Source organism: Acomys minous (assembly GCF_964271855.1).
Source record: "Acomys minous genome assembly, chromosome: 8".
Lineage (NCBI taxonomy): Eukaryota > Metazoa > Chordata > Mammalia > Rodentia > Muridae > Acomys > Acomys minous.
Genome location: NC_140489.1, coordinates 20,544,620 through 20,557,507, shown reverse-complemented (window position 1 = coordinate 20,557,507; position 12,888 = coordinate 20,544,620). Strand labels below are relative to the sequence as shown.

The following is a 12,888-nucleotide window of genomic DNA, read 5'->3' as shown; positions in this document are numbered from 1 at the left end:
TGCTCATGAAGCTCACATGCTTGTCACGGAGGCTGGCATCAAACTGTGATTGATATATAAGTAAGTAAGTGAGATGTTTCCAGATTGCACCAACTGCCAGGAAGGCCCCTAAGCAGGTGACACATTCTCGAACCCGACAGAGCCTGGGAACTGAATTCTTCAAATAGGGCAAGAAAGCCCTTTCAAAGGAGGTAACGTGCCCAGAAAGTCAAATTTGTGGCAAGGAGCCAGGTATGCAAATGCTCATCGCAAACAGCTCAAAGTATAAATGCAAAGGCCCTGGGACAAAAGCAACAAGAAAAGGAGGAGAAGAGGGGAAAGGGGAGAAAGATAAGCCACTGCCTCAAGTACCCAAAAATCAGACCAGGGAGGGCAATACGAAGAGAGAAGACAAGAGAGTACACAGGTTCACAGAGTACAAAGGCAGAGGCTATGACTGCCTTTCTACATGGAAAGAAAGTAGGGTCCAGAGAAGCCCAGTGAATAGCCTAAAGCTAGCACTTGCTGCAGCTGGCTCCAGTACCTAGTTCTTTTCTACCCGCAAACCTTGAGTTCCCCCCCCCCCACACACACACACACTATTGATCCACTTGCCTCAAGCCATGAGAACTTTCTGCATTGACGTTTCTGGGGCTTAAAAGCCTTTAACTCACTGGAGCAGCAAGTACATCCTGACTAGGCAGGAAAGCATCCCTAAATGCTTCTGGTGAGTCTGAATGCGTACTGCATGCCCCTCCTCTTGCAACGCTCCTCCTTCGTCATTCTCTTCCTTCTATTTTACCTCCTTCCAGTCAGATTTGACAGTCCCTGAGCGCAGGAAGATTCACCAGGCACGAGTCAGCTGTCCCAGGAGGAGTGGATGGGACATAGGCCAAAAGAATGCTTAAGAGTCCAGCCTCCAGTCCAGTCCCACTACTTACTGGCTATACAACTCTGAGCAAATTACTTGACCTCTCTATTCCTCTATTCTCTCATTTTTAAAAGGCAATACTTTCCTCCTTAAATGTTTGGCACCATTAAGGAAATGTATGTGAAATATTCACCCCATGTCTGGTACATAATTCTAAGGCATGCTCACTTTCCTCCTTCCTTATGGCCAGACTCTAGTCACCTACGCCTTCAAAACCCAAAGGTGCGAGCCAGATCACTTCAGGGAAGGGAGCTTCACTGTGTCCTGGTGACAAGCAAAGTCCAAGCAGGACAGTAACATGCTATCAGATAAGAATTGTGAGACCAGAGGCTGGAGACGACTCTTCCAGAGAACTCGTGTTCAGTTCCCAGTACCCACAGGACAACTGGAGAGCCATTTGTAACTGCAGCTCCAAGGGGGATCTGATGCCTGCTTCTGTCCTTCATGGACACTGTGTGCATGTGGTACACAGTTATACACAGGTGAAAAGCCCACTTGATACCCTATGAGCATATAAAGGGGGAGGAAGTCCCCCTCAGTCACAGTCATAGGGGAGGGGAGTAAGGGGAAAATGGGAGGGAAGTGGGAATGGGAGGATACAAGGGATGGGATAACCATTGAGATGTAATAAGAATAAATTAATAAAATTAAATTAAAAAAAGAAAAGCCCATACACGTAAAACAAAATAAAGAATGTTTAATATAATGAAAATAATAAAATAATGAAACCAAACCAAAGGGAGACCTGTGAGAAGGAGGGAAGAAGGTGGGGTAGATAGTGAGGGTGGAGGATACAAATATGAGCAAAATATAATTATATATACAAAGATGTCATTGTGAAACCCATTCTTCATATGCTAACTAAATTTTTTTATTTAAAAGAATGTGAGAATAAGTGAATGAAATAAAGGGCTTGAGGCACCTGGCACACTGGGCTGGCTTGTGAGATGCTGTTATCTTTACTGAGGCGTTTGTTTTTAGCAGCTGTGATTGTAACTGTAGAAGCTACTTGTGCGCTCCTCTCCTCCATGTCAGGCTGTGCAAGACGGGAAATTTGCGAAAAGCACTTGTCACTGGGACACAAGAGGTTATTACAGCAATAAGTTTCCAGAGCCAAAGCCAGCATCAGGAAGACAGTCCCCTGATGGCTCCTACCAGAATTCCAAAAGCTATCTACCCCTCCCCGGTCAACTGCTGCCCCCTGGGGACATCTCACTCAAAGGTGCACTCCTTTCTCCACACCAGACCCGCCTCTTCCACAGATCCTGTTGCTTTCAGGTCACCATAGCTTCTTGATCTACCATCCCCCCACACACACACACACACCCCGAACCACCATGGCCACTGCATTGGCCAGTGCACCCTTGTATCTGGTCCCCCATCACTTCAATTGTCACATGGCAACAGTTTTGAAACTTAAATCGTATGACTCCAGCTTGAACCTCTTCAAGACTTAAAATAAAGATTCCCCCTTTCCACCTTGATCCCAAACCTGACTCTATCACCACCAACACCAAGGCTTTGGAGATGAGGACCATAGACCCCAGCCCTAACCCCTCATCGCTGTTCCTCGCCTCCTCTTTCCTCTAGGCATAGGACACTACTGCCAGCTCCTCAGGTGCACACTTTCCATCTGCTCTGTGACCTTTGCACTACAGTTGCCTCTATGGTAGGGAGACCCCCCCTCTCACCAGCCAGGTTACTCGCACTGTACAGGTGACTACCCCTTCCATTTGCCTTTGTCAGTCTGTTTTGTGTTGTTTCAGACATGGGAGAAGGCGCTGGCTGTCTTGGAACTCACTATATAACCCCATGTTAACCTCAAACTAATGTGGAAACCCTTCCCTGGGCTCCCAATACTGGCATTACAGGCATTACCACCACACCCAGCTTCAATCTTTTCTATCAGACCTTCTTAAAGCCTCATGGTGCTCACAGAACATGCTGCACTCTCAAGCACAAACTCCTCCCTATAGTGAGTGACTAATTTTGACCCGACACCCATATGTAAACTCCAAAAGACACATATTTTGTCTGTCCTGTTCTGACTATGTTTCTTGGCCCAGGACTAATGCCTTGCATGAAGTATATATTTGGCAAATAAATATATCCTGAATGATTAAAAATAAAAGCCAAACCGCACTTCTTATTTCCAGAGATTTAGAAACCAAACAGAAGGCTGGGGCTGTACTGAAGGTGTTCGCAAAATGAAAGGCAACACCTCTTCACTCACTCTTCAGCCAGTTTATATTTAAAAGACATTTACTCCGCAAATAACTTGCTTTTCTGGTTGCAGTCTTGGGAAGAGAAGAAATGTAGTCATAAAGAAATTTAAAGGAAGGATATGAGCGGGAATTAGATATGATCAAGATGTGTTGCGTGAAACTGTCAAGGACTAAATAAAGTGATATTCTTTAAAAGAAGAAATTTAAACACACACACACACACACACTTCTAACCCCAAGACCCACGCAAGGCCACTCTACACCAATTCAGCCTGTATATGAGCTAAGAGGTGACTGGATACCGGATTTCAACTTATCCTGCTCCTATACTGGTCACTTCTGTATGTTGACATCGAGGGCAGTGGCCAAGGCCAGGGGTGTGGTGCACCCACACACCTATCTTAATCCCTTTTTATAGGAAGGGAAAAGTGAACATTCCTAAAAGTCTAACACACCATTTCGTGAGTGGGCATTCTGGAGGTCACTCTCTGAGCCCTTCCCAGGCTCACCATTGTCGAGAAAAACCATTCCCCACACCCGTTCCACACTCTTAACCCAAACTAGCCTGCAGGATTAGTAATAAAACAGAGCGAAGACTCTGGAGGCCCCGGTGGGCTCCCTTATTCTACGTGCCCTACAAAAGAAGCATTACCCCAGGGACAGCTGCTGCAGATCGCAGCCTCACACGCTGCCAAGAAACCTGTCCCTCTGAGGCCACCCGGGCCATGTGGCGCAGCTCCAGGTCCAGTGAGAGGCACCCCACCCATCTGCCAGAGAGACAAAGATCACTAGAAACAAAGGACACACACACACACACACATACACACACACACACAGAGTCGAAAGCAAATACCAACACTTGGTGTAATTTCAAAACAAACAGCAGCTTGGCGCATCTTTAAATAGATTGTGAAACCATCCTAGAGGGACAAAGATTATGTGATCTTGACAGGCGCGATCTGGGTTCCGAACCCACGCTGCCTCCGCCCTCCTCCCACCCACGCTGCAGTTGCCAGGCGCATTTCCTAGCCTCAGGACGCAAGCTGCCAGTGGCTGCTGGGTGCAACCCCATCCACTCCCGCCAAAGAGGCACCCGCAGGTGGAGGAGAGGCAGGGTAGCCCGAAGTAGGTAATACCAACCTTTAGGATCCCAGTTCACCTGCTTTCTTGGCGTCTCGATTGGAAATTTCATTGCTCCGTCGCCCACAGGGGGGTGAAATGAAAAGAATCAAAATAATAGTAATAAAGTCTTCAAGATTTACAACTCGTCGGTTAAACAGACCAACAGAACAATTTGTAAGGATGGAGGAGCATTGGAGTGGCTCGTGGGGAGCCCCAGAGAAAGACAAGCGGGGGAAAATACTAGCTGCGGAAAGCACTAAGCGCTGGCTTGGGTGTTTGCACCGGTTAAGGGGGTGGCCAGCTGCTGCCCTTGTGGGTGAAAGAAAAAGTAAGATCGGATGCTGAGGATGCTGAGCGTGGTTCCGAGAGGATCAAAGAGCCGGGCTTAGTAGGCAGATGCGAAGCTGAACAGATGAGCGGCTGAAGCGGGGAGAAGCCCACCACAGCGTCCCTCGGGTCCCCAAAGGCGTGTTCGTACCCCCTCTCTCGTGCACATACACACATATACACACACACGGGCGCGCACACACCCGGCCGCGCGCTCGGGCGGGCACGTCAGCCTCGCTAGGCTGAGCACAGAGCACTCGCCCCACCCTAGCCGCGGCTCCTCGCCCCCGGGCGACGCCCCCCACTCCCCACCAGCTGAAAGCCATTGGACGGAAGGGTGGCGCGGCGCCCGAGGGAGCTCGCGGCCAAGGCGACCCTCCCCGTGGCGCGCTGCAGGTGCCGCGCCACTGCGGGAGACGGCGGGGCGCGCTAGGATCCCGGACACAGGGTCTGGACGCTGGGCGGTGGCGGACCTGTCCTCCTCCCGGCTGCGCAGCTACAGTGAGCAGAGGGCGCGGCTGCTACTTACTGGCGCGGCAGCAGCGTGCTCGGTGGAGTTGCAGCCGGAGACACGCTTGGTTGCCTAGAAGGCTCTGCAGGAGGCGGAGGAAAAGGACCTGCCGCGGCCTCACCGCAGACCTCAGTCTGTTGGGGGTGACCTTTCACCGCTTCCAACCCGAGTTCCTGCTTTTTCTCTTTTGTCAGTTCATTTTTAGAACTCCACTCCCGGCTCCCCAGCGTGGTCCTCTCGCCTGAGTCCCGAACCCACGTCCCCACTGCGCTCCTGAATGGAGGTGGCTAATACCAGCCATGAGCCTTTTGTTCTGGAGCCGCTTGGCGTCTGCAGCGATCTCACCGCACCTGGTAGTTCCCTAGACACAGCTTGGTCTCTTCCCCAGCTACCTGTAGCCAGACTGGGGCTCATGCTTGGAGCCTAGGGAGATGAGCCTGAGAGAGGCGCCGAAGCCCTGGAGGAAAGTGGAGTTGCTAAGGCTTGGCGACTCCGGGAAGCTAAAGAGGTAGCTCAAGGAGCCCTTGAGAATCAGCACCAATGGTGGATGCAGGAAGACCTCAGCACAGCCATGTTCTCAGAGAGTTAGGGCGACGCCCCAACCCCCATTCTCCTCTGTCCTGGAATCCCTATGTAGGTTTATGATAAAGTCTCAGTTTCAAGAAAAAGCTAACAGTGCTGGGGTGATCTTGAAAAAGCTACCCAAGTACGCACATAAATTCTGCTTACAACTTCCCTAGGGTGCCTAGCAACAGACTTTTGCACACAGTAGATGCTCAAAATGATAATAATGATAACAACAACAACAGTGTAGGCTAAAGGAAGCTTAATGCTTGCACACTATGGCCTTCCGTAGGAAATTTACCATCACTGTGCCGGGTCCTGGCCACCTGGCAAACAACAAGACTGAAGTGGACCTTTCCTTCAGAGAACTAGTGCCGGGAGGTTCGATTGATTTCTATTGTCTTAACTTATGGAAGAGTACAGGACAACTGACTTCTTCCCAAATCTGCCAGCTGTGGTCCTAAAACAGTACACTAGCACGGCACTCAAGATACCTTGAGGTTTATGGTAGGCCTGGGTCATCTTATCAACGCGCGCGCGCGCGCGCGCGCGCGCGCACACACACACACACACACACACACAACACACACACACACACAAAACACACACACACACACCAGAGCAAGCTCCATGGAGAGTCACTGTGGGAAGTGCTTTGTCACTGACTTCACAAGCAGCTTTGACTTCTCTGCAGACCTTGTTCAAGGAAAGCTGGCACCACAAGGAGGTGCTGCTCTGTTTCCTCAGCCTTTTGGATGAGTTCCCAGGGTGCATCAGAGAAGCCTCCCCTAGCTGTTTCCACATTTTCTACTCCTTGGAATTCGAGGACAGCGAACAAGGCATGAACATAACACATCTCCCAGTTGGGCACCCCCAGAGACACCTATAAGGAGAGGAATTCCTTACCCAAGCCCAAAGAAGCACTTTCAAGCCTCACTCTGCCCTCTCCTCTGCATCTCCACTGGAATCAACAAGGGATCAACAAAGAAGCACACCTTCTCTCCAGAACTGTCCCAGGTGATGAGGCAAGACAGAGCTTATTAATACAACTTCCCCTTCTGTCATCTCACCCACCAGCTGCATCCTCCATCTCTCTGAGGATGCTCTCCCTGGCCTCTTTTTACAGAGAGGAAGGAAGACTTCCGGCTCAGGGGGGATAAAGAAACACTCCCAAGGTCACAGAGGGGAGATGGAAACCCCAAGTTTCCCTGACCCAAAGACTCATAGCTTATATCCCAAAACCTTGAGGCTCAGGACCATGAATCTGAAAAGATGGGTTCTTTTGAGATCTCATGATCTGGACTACCCAGCACTCCAGCCTTTTCTCCTTTGCAGTATGCACTGGACTGGTCTGCATTGGGGGTCAGCACTAAGGAATTCTACCACTACCCAAGACACCATTCTTCTGAGCAAACTGCCATCCTCTGTTGCACTACCATTCAGCCAATCAACAAACACAGAGCATCCCCTGTGTACAAAGTGAGTTGCAGGTCTTTGTTAGAAGTGATTTTGACCTCTAGATAATAAAGGACCTCCCCATGCCAATAGCATGAGGGCACTTAGAGGGAGGGTGGGAGACTTGGGCTAGCAGAGCCTACTGGCCTGGGGAACAGATTGAGTGTACAGCTGCAGGTTGGGTCACTGGCATGGAGGAACACCTCTCTACTTAATCAAGGGATTCTTTCCCCCCTACTTTCACAGGCCACTCACCTTTGGGGCAGTCTCTCACTCTCACTCCCATTTTCCCTTCAGAGTGTGAACAGAAGTAAAGAAATCCCAGTACCCAACCAGCAATGCGCAAGAAAGTAAGTTTAATTCTTCAAAAAATGAGACGCAAAGCACCCCTCCCCCGCAAAACAAAAACAAAACCACCCTACTTAGCGCTTTAACCCTTTGTGCTCCCCTCCCCCACCTCCACCTCCCACCCCCTCTTTCTTACCCGTTGGTTGGTTGGTTATTTGCAGACTGAGTCTACTTACCCAAAGGAGGAAGAAAGAAGCGACCTATGCAGTGGGAGAATATCCACCAAAAAAGCCGCGCGGAGTGGTTGGGTCTTGCTCTGCGCTGCAGCAACTTCCATGGCTATCGCTGCGGGCCAGTTAGGTCTAGTGGAAAGAGCCCGCCTCGGGTTTCTGCCGCAGGAAAACAAAGCGTCTGAAGAAAAATAGCCCTACGCTGTTTGTCCTCCAGCCAGGAGCCCCTGACTGGCAGCAGTAGCATCCAGGGTGCACTGAGTCCTCGGCCCGAGTCCCTGCAGCTAAGAGTGGAGTTGCCGCACTCTTTAATGTTTGCTGCGTGGCCCGGCGTGGGAGGGCTGGGGAAACCCCAAAACCTCAGTCATTTCTGGTGACGAAGTTTGCCTGAATTGGCAAGCCCTTGCCCACTCCCCGCGTTGCAGCCTGGGGTGACACACTGAGACCTGACGGGGCAGCTAGCTGCTCAGAGAACAGTTGACTTCTATTCGGAAGTGAGGCAGGAGAATTTCCTGGGACAGCAAATCGGAGAGAACACGAACGATGAAGCAGCGTGGAGGATCCTGCTTAGGAAAAGGGAAAGGGGTAGGTCTGATCAAAATCTACTATAAATTCACAAAAATGAGTTCACGCGCCCTTCGGTTTCGTCATTCCTGCCCTCAAAAAAGAAGCAATCCCTGAGCTTTACCTGTTCAGTACAAGGGACAACTCCAAGTCCTCTTTTCAAAAGACTTGCACTCTGATTTGCACGTTGTTTTATGAAGATATCACCCGAACATGCACACGCGTACACACACACACACACACACACACACACACACACACACACACGGGAATCTATTCATTCATTAGAGAAAGGTTATCATTGACGCTAACTTAGATTTCTATCAGAACTATTTTCTTTCCAAGGCAGTGTCTCTACACGCAGCATTCAGTCACTCTTAAGTTTCAGGCCCCAAGAATCATCTGGGAAAACCTACCCATAAGTAAAGGTTGCTCTAATCTTGGGCTGTGCTTTGGCAGGGAAAAGCCAGAGACACACCCACAACAAAAGGGCAGAGGGTGTCAGATATCCTTAGAAACGTGGATCTGGGCTGCCCAGTAACGAACTGTGTGCGCACATCCTGCCCAGTTATTTTGATGACTCAAAGCTCTGATTGTGAATTAACGAGGACAGCGTAGTATGAGCTCCCAAGATGTTGTAATTAAAGCTTCATTCTGATGGAGATATGTCATAACCGGGCACAGTACCTTTCCTTTGTAAGCATTCTGTTTTAAATCTTAGCCCTAAGAGAATAATATGTAAGCTCCCACTGGGCATCAAGCCAAGCATCTCACCGAAAATGAACAACCATAATCTTGCTTCTGGTGTTACAGGGACTACTTCTCTCTGGGTCACACCAAGACATAAACCCAAGGGCTTTTGTGTTTGTTTGTTTGTTTGTTTGTTTGTTTGTTTGTTTTGGTAAGAACTTGTGCTTGAATTAACTTTTTTCCCTCAGTTTTTTATTTTGAAATTTTTCAGCCAAGGCTATAATCTCTCAGTTACTCAGGAGGCTGAGGTTTTCACTGAGGTATCTCAAGTTCAGTGCCAACCTAGATAACTAAAAGAGATTGTGTTGCAAAATAAAGTAATTTTTAAAAGAATATAACCCAGTAGTGGAGCACTTGCTGAGCATGCATGGGTCCAATCCTTAAAACTAAACCAAAAAAAAGAGAAAAGAAAAAAAGAAAAAAGAAAAAAGAAAGAAAGAAATTGTCACAGATTATAGTTGTTTTGTTGAAAAAAAAAAAAGCAGTGCTATGGGGCCTGGGAGGTGGCTCAGTGGGTGAAACATAAGCCAAAGGATCTGTGTTCAGATCTATAGAGCCCACACAGAGTCAAAGGCAGTAGCACACACCTGCAATCCCAGCTCTTACACTGAGAGGAAGTAGAGATAGGAAATTCCCTGAAGCTCTTGAGCCAGCTAGCTTGTTTTGTGATACAAAGAGACTCCATCTCAAGCAAGGCCAAAGGTGAGGACCAACACTCACTAGAAGGTGCCCTCTGATCCCCTTGCACACACAGACACAGAAGCACATAACACACAGGTATAAGGTTTTTAAAAGTCAGTGCCATGGCTTAACTGTTTATACCTCTCCAAAAATGTTGTTAAACATAACTACTAATGTAATATTATTAAGAAGTGAGGCCATTAAAGGGTAATTAATACAGGCAAGATCCACCCATATGAATAGGACTAGATCCTTTAGAAAGGGCTTGTGAGTGTCAGGTGCTTTCAGCCACATGAGATGCAGCAAGAAGGTGCCATCCTGGAAGTAAAGGCAAGGGCTTACTAACTATCAAAGTTGCCGGCATCTTGGTCTTACACTTCTCAGCCTGCAGAAGTAGAAAAATAATTCCTAATGTAAAGTTATTCCCCAAACTATAGTTTGCTCAGGGTGTTGGCAACAGATCACCACAAATGGCCTGAAATGACAGCAATTTCCTCTCCCAATTCTGGAGGACAGAAGTTAGAAATCAGCATTCCTGCCCTGAGGCCCAGGTGACTTCCCTCCAGAGCCCTGGAGAGTCTTTTCCTTTCTCTCTCAACTTGGAAGTATCTGCCATCAATCCACCCTGGTGGAAGAGTAGCTCTGATCTTTGCAGTCGTGTTGCCTTCTCTCCATAGTCCACAAAACGAGGACTAGTTGTTCTTGTTTTGAGACAGAGTTTTACCTGCTTCTGCCTCCAGAGTGGAGGGACTGCAATGCCAGGTTGTTTGTCCTTCAAGATTTAAGGTACACCTAGATAAACTGGGATAATCTGATCTGAAAAACCCAAATGGAATCTGTAGAGTCCTTTTGGACACATAAGGTCCATTCACAGAATGCAGGGATTTGGATATAGATACCTTTGGGGAGCCATTAGCCAGCCTGCCACAATAATTATTCTAAAAGTGGCTTGTTAAAAAAAAAAAACAGCTCTCAGGAGGCAGAGACAGGCAGATCTCTTGTGAATTCGAGGCCAGCCTGGTCCACAAAGCAAGTCCAGGACAGCCAAGGCTACACAGAGAAACCCTGCCTGGAAAAACAAAACACAAACAAACAAACAAACAAACCAGGGGGCTAGAGAGATGGCTCAGAGGTTAAGAGCATTGGCTGCTCTTCCAGAGGGCTCCGTTTAACTCCCAGCACCCACATGACAGCTCACAACTTGTCTGTAATTCAAGTTCCAGCGCATCTGACTCCCTCAGACAGATATTCATATAGACCAGATGCCAGATGTACATTAAAAATAAATAAGTAAATAAATATTAAGAAAAGAAAGCTTCAAAGCGCTAAAACAAAACCAGAAAGGAGAAGTAATCTCTATTTGAAAATCATCCAATATAAAGCATTTTGTCATAGTGGCTCAAATGGACTAAGACAACCAGGATGTAATCGATGACTGCATTTGGTTGCCATGCCTACATAGCATATTCTTTGATATCCACTGGGGATTGGTTCCAGGACCTCCATGGATACCAAACTCCCAAGAGTGCTCAAATATCATGTAAAATGTCAGAGTGACTGCAAAAAGAAAAAAAAAAAGCTACACTCGTCCTCCCTTCTACTTTATCTTTTTAAGATTCATTTTTACTAGTTTTATGTGTCTGTGTGCCTGTATGACGTATGAGAGCTCATGAACTAAGATGCCAAAAAGAAGCCTTCAGGTCCCTTAAAGGTGGAGATACAGGAAGTTATGAGCTGCCTAACGTGACTGATGGGAACTGAACTTAGGTCCTCTAAAATAGTAAGTGTTCTTAACAAATGAGCCATCTCTCCAGCTCCTCTCTATAGTGAAATTTTTGGTTTCTTTTTTTTTTTTTTAAACACAGAAACACTATAAAAATATGTTTTCATTTTTTAATCCCAGGTGTGGAGATATGGGGCTCTGCAGCAGCTGACTATGATTTGCCTCGTGCTGTGACAGGGGTGTGATTTTTTTTTCCAGCTGCAGATAGTTTCTGTGATTGTGCCATGTTGAGAATTCTGGGGACTTTTCAGAGGGTATACAAATGCCAGGGCCCCACAAGGGAGGGGTGGGTGGGTGGGTGCGTGGTCGGTTGTTGGTTATTGTTGGCTGCTGTTCCTTGTGGTTTGTTAAGTAGTTGTACCAAAGAAGAAACAGGAAGAAGAAATTAGATATCCTGACAGTGAAGGTCAAACTTGCCCCAAGGAGCTCAATGCCTCTAATCAGCAGAAAATAGTCTAATGATGATGTCACCCCTCTTTTGACCCCTGGCTTTATTCGGGGATCTTTTTCCTTTCCTCTCTTTCCTTTTTTTTCTTTCTTTCTTTCTTATCTAGTGTGAGGGGGTTAAAGGAGTGGAGAAGAGTGGAAGAAATAAGAACCCACAAAGAAGCAAAATCTGACTACATCTCTCTCCTACTTTAAACCATCTCAAAATTACTTACAAACCCAATGCAATGTAGGTGCTAGCTGAACAGTTGTTAGACTGTATTGTTGAAGGAGTAGTGACAAGGGGAGAAGTATGCACATGCGCAGTACAGATGCAGTTTCTCAAAGGTTGGTTCAATCAGTGGAGGCAGAGACCATAGATAAGGAGGACTATATTTGATGTGACCATATTCTAAAATCATTTCTTCATTAAGATTTGTTTTGTTGTTGTTTCAATTTTTTTTTGGTTTGGTCTCTGTTTTAAGAGTGTTTGTTTGTTTGTTTGTTTGTTTGGAGAAAGAATCTTAGCCCAGGGTTGCAGAAAATTCACTATGTAGCCCAGGCTGGCCTCAAACTCATGACAATCTTCCTGCCTCAACCTACTGAATTCTGAGCTTATAGGCATGAGTCACCATATGAAGCATAAAGACTTATTTGCCTTTATTGTATGAATATGAGTGTTTTGCCTACACGTATGTTTGTGCACCGTATGTGTGCAGTGCCCACAAAGAGCATCAGATCCCCCTGGAAGGAGGATAACACACTGGTTGTGAGCCATGTAGATGCTAGGAACTGAAGCTGAGTCCTTTGCAAAGGCAAAACGTGTTCTTAACCACCGAACCATCTCTCTAGTCCCATGGTTTTTTTTTTTTTTCTGTGTAGCTTTGGCTGTCCTGTAGACCAGGCTGGCCTCGAACTCACAGATGCTGGGATTACAGGTGTGTACCACTGCGCCTGCCCGAAATGTCTCTATTTCTTATTGAACTCCTTTACTTACAAAATAGGGATCAGTAACTAACAATGAAGTATTTTGTCAACATTTACACACAATC

General features: G+C 47.2%; 1 protein-coding gene across 6 annotated transcripts in view; it reads right to left on the bottom strand.

Annotated features, from left to right (window-relative positions):
* KCNK10 (potassium two pore domain channel subfamily K member 10) overlaps nucleotides 1–7,915 on the bottom strand; it is a 145,170-nt gene extending 137,255 nt beyond the window's left edge. For 2 of the 6 annotated variants that reach the window (XM_084792983.1, XM_084792985.1), the window contains exon 1: nucleotides 4,276–4,808. Coding sequence is in view for 3 of the 6 variants with exons in the window: in XM_084792981.1 (XP_084649107.1) it covers nucleotides 3,788–3,902 (115 nt within the window). In the remaining 3 variants the exon portion in view is untranslated. Of the gene's footprint in view, nucleotides 1–3,787; nucleotides 3,918–4,275; nucleotides 4,810–5,113; nucleotides 5,236–7,638 lie in introns of those variants that run through there. The other 4 variants (XM_084792986.1, XM_084792984.1, XM_084792982.1 and 1 more) reach the window with 4 other exon arrangements.
* Between the last annotated feature and the right edge of the window lie 4,973 nt (nucleotides 7,916–12,888).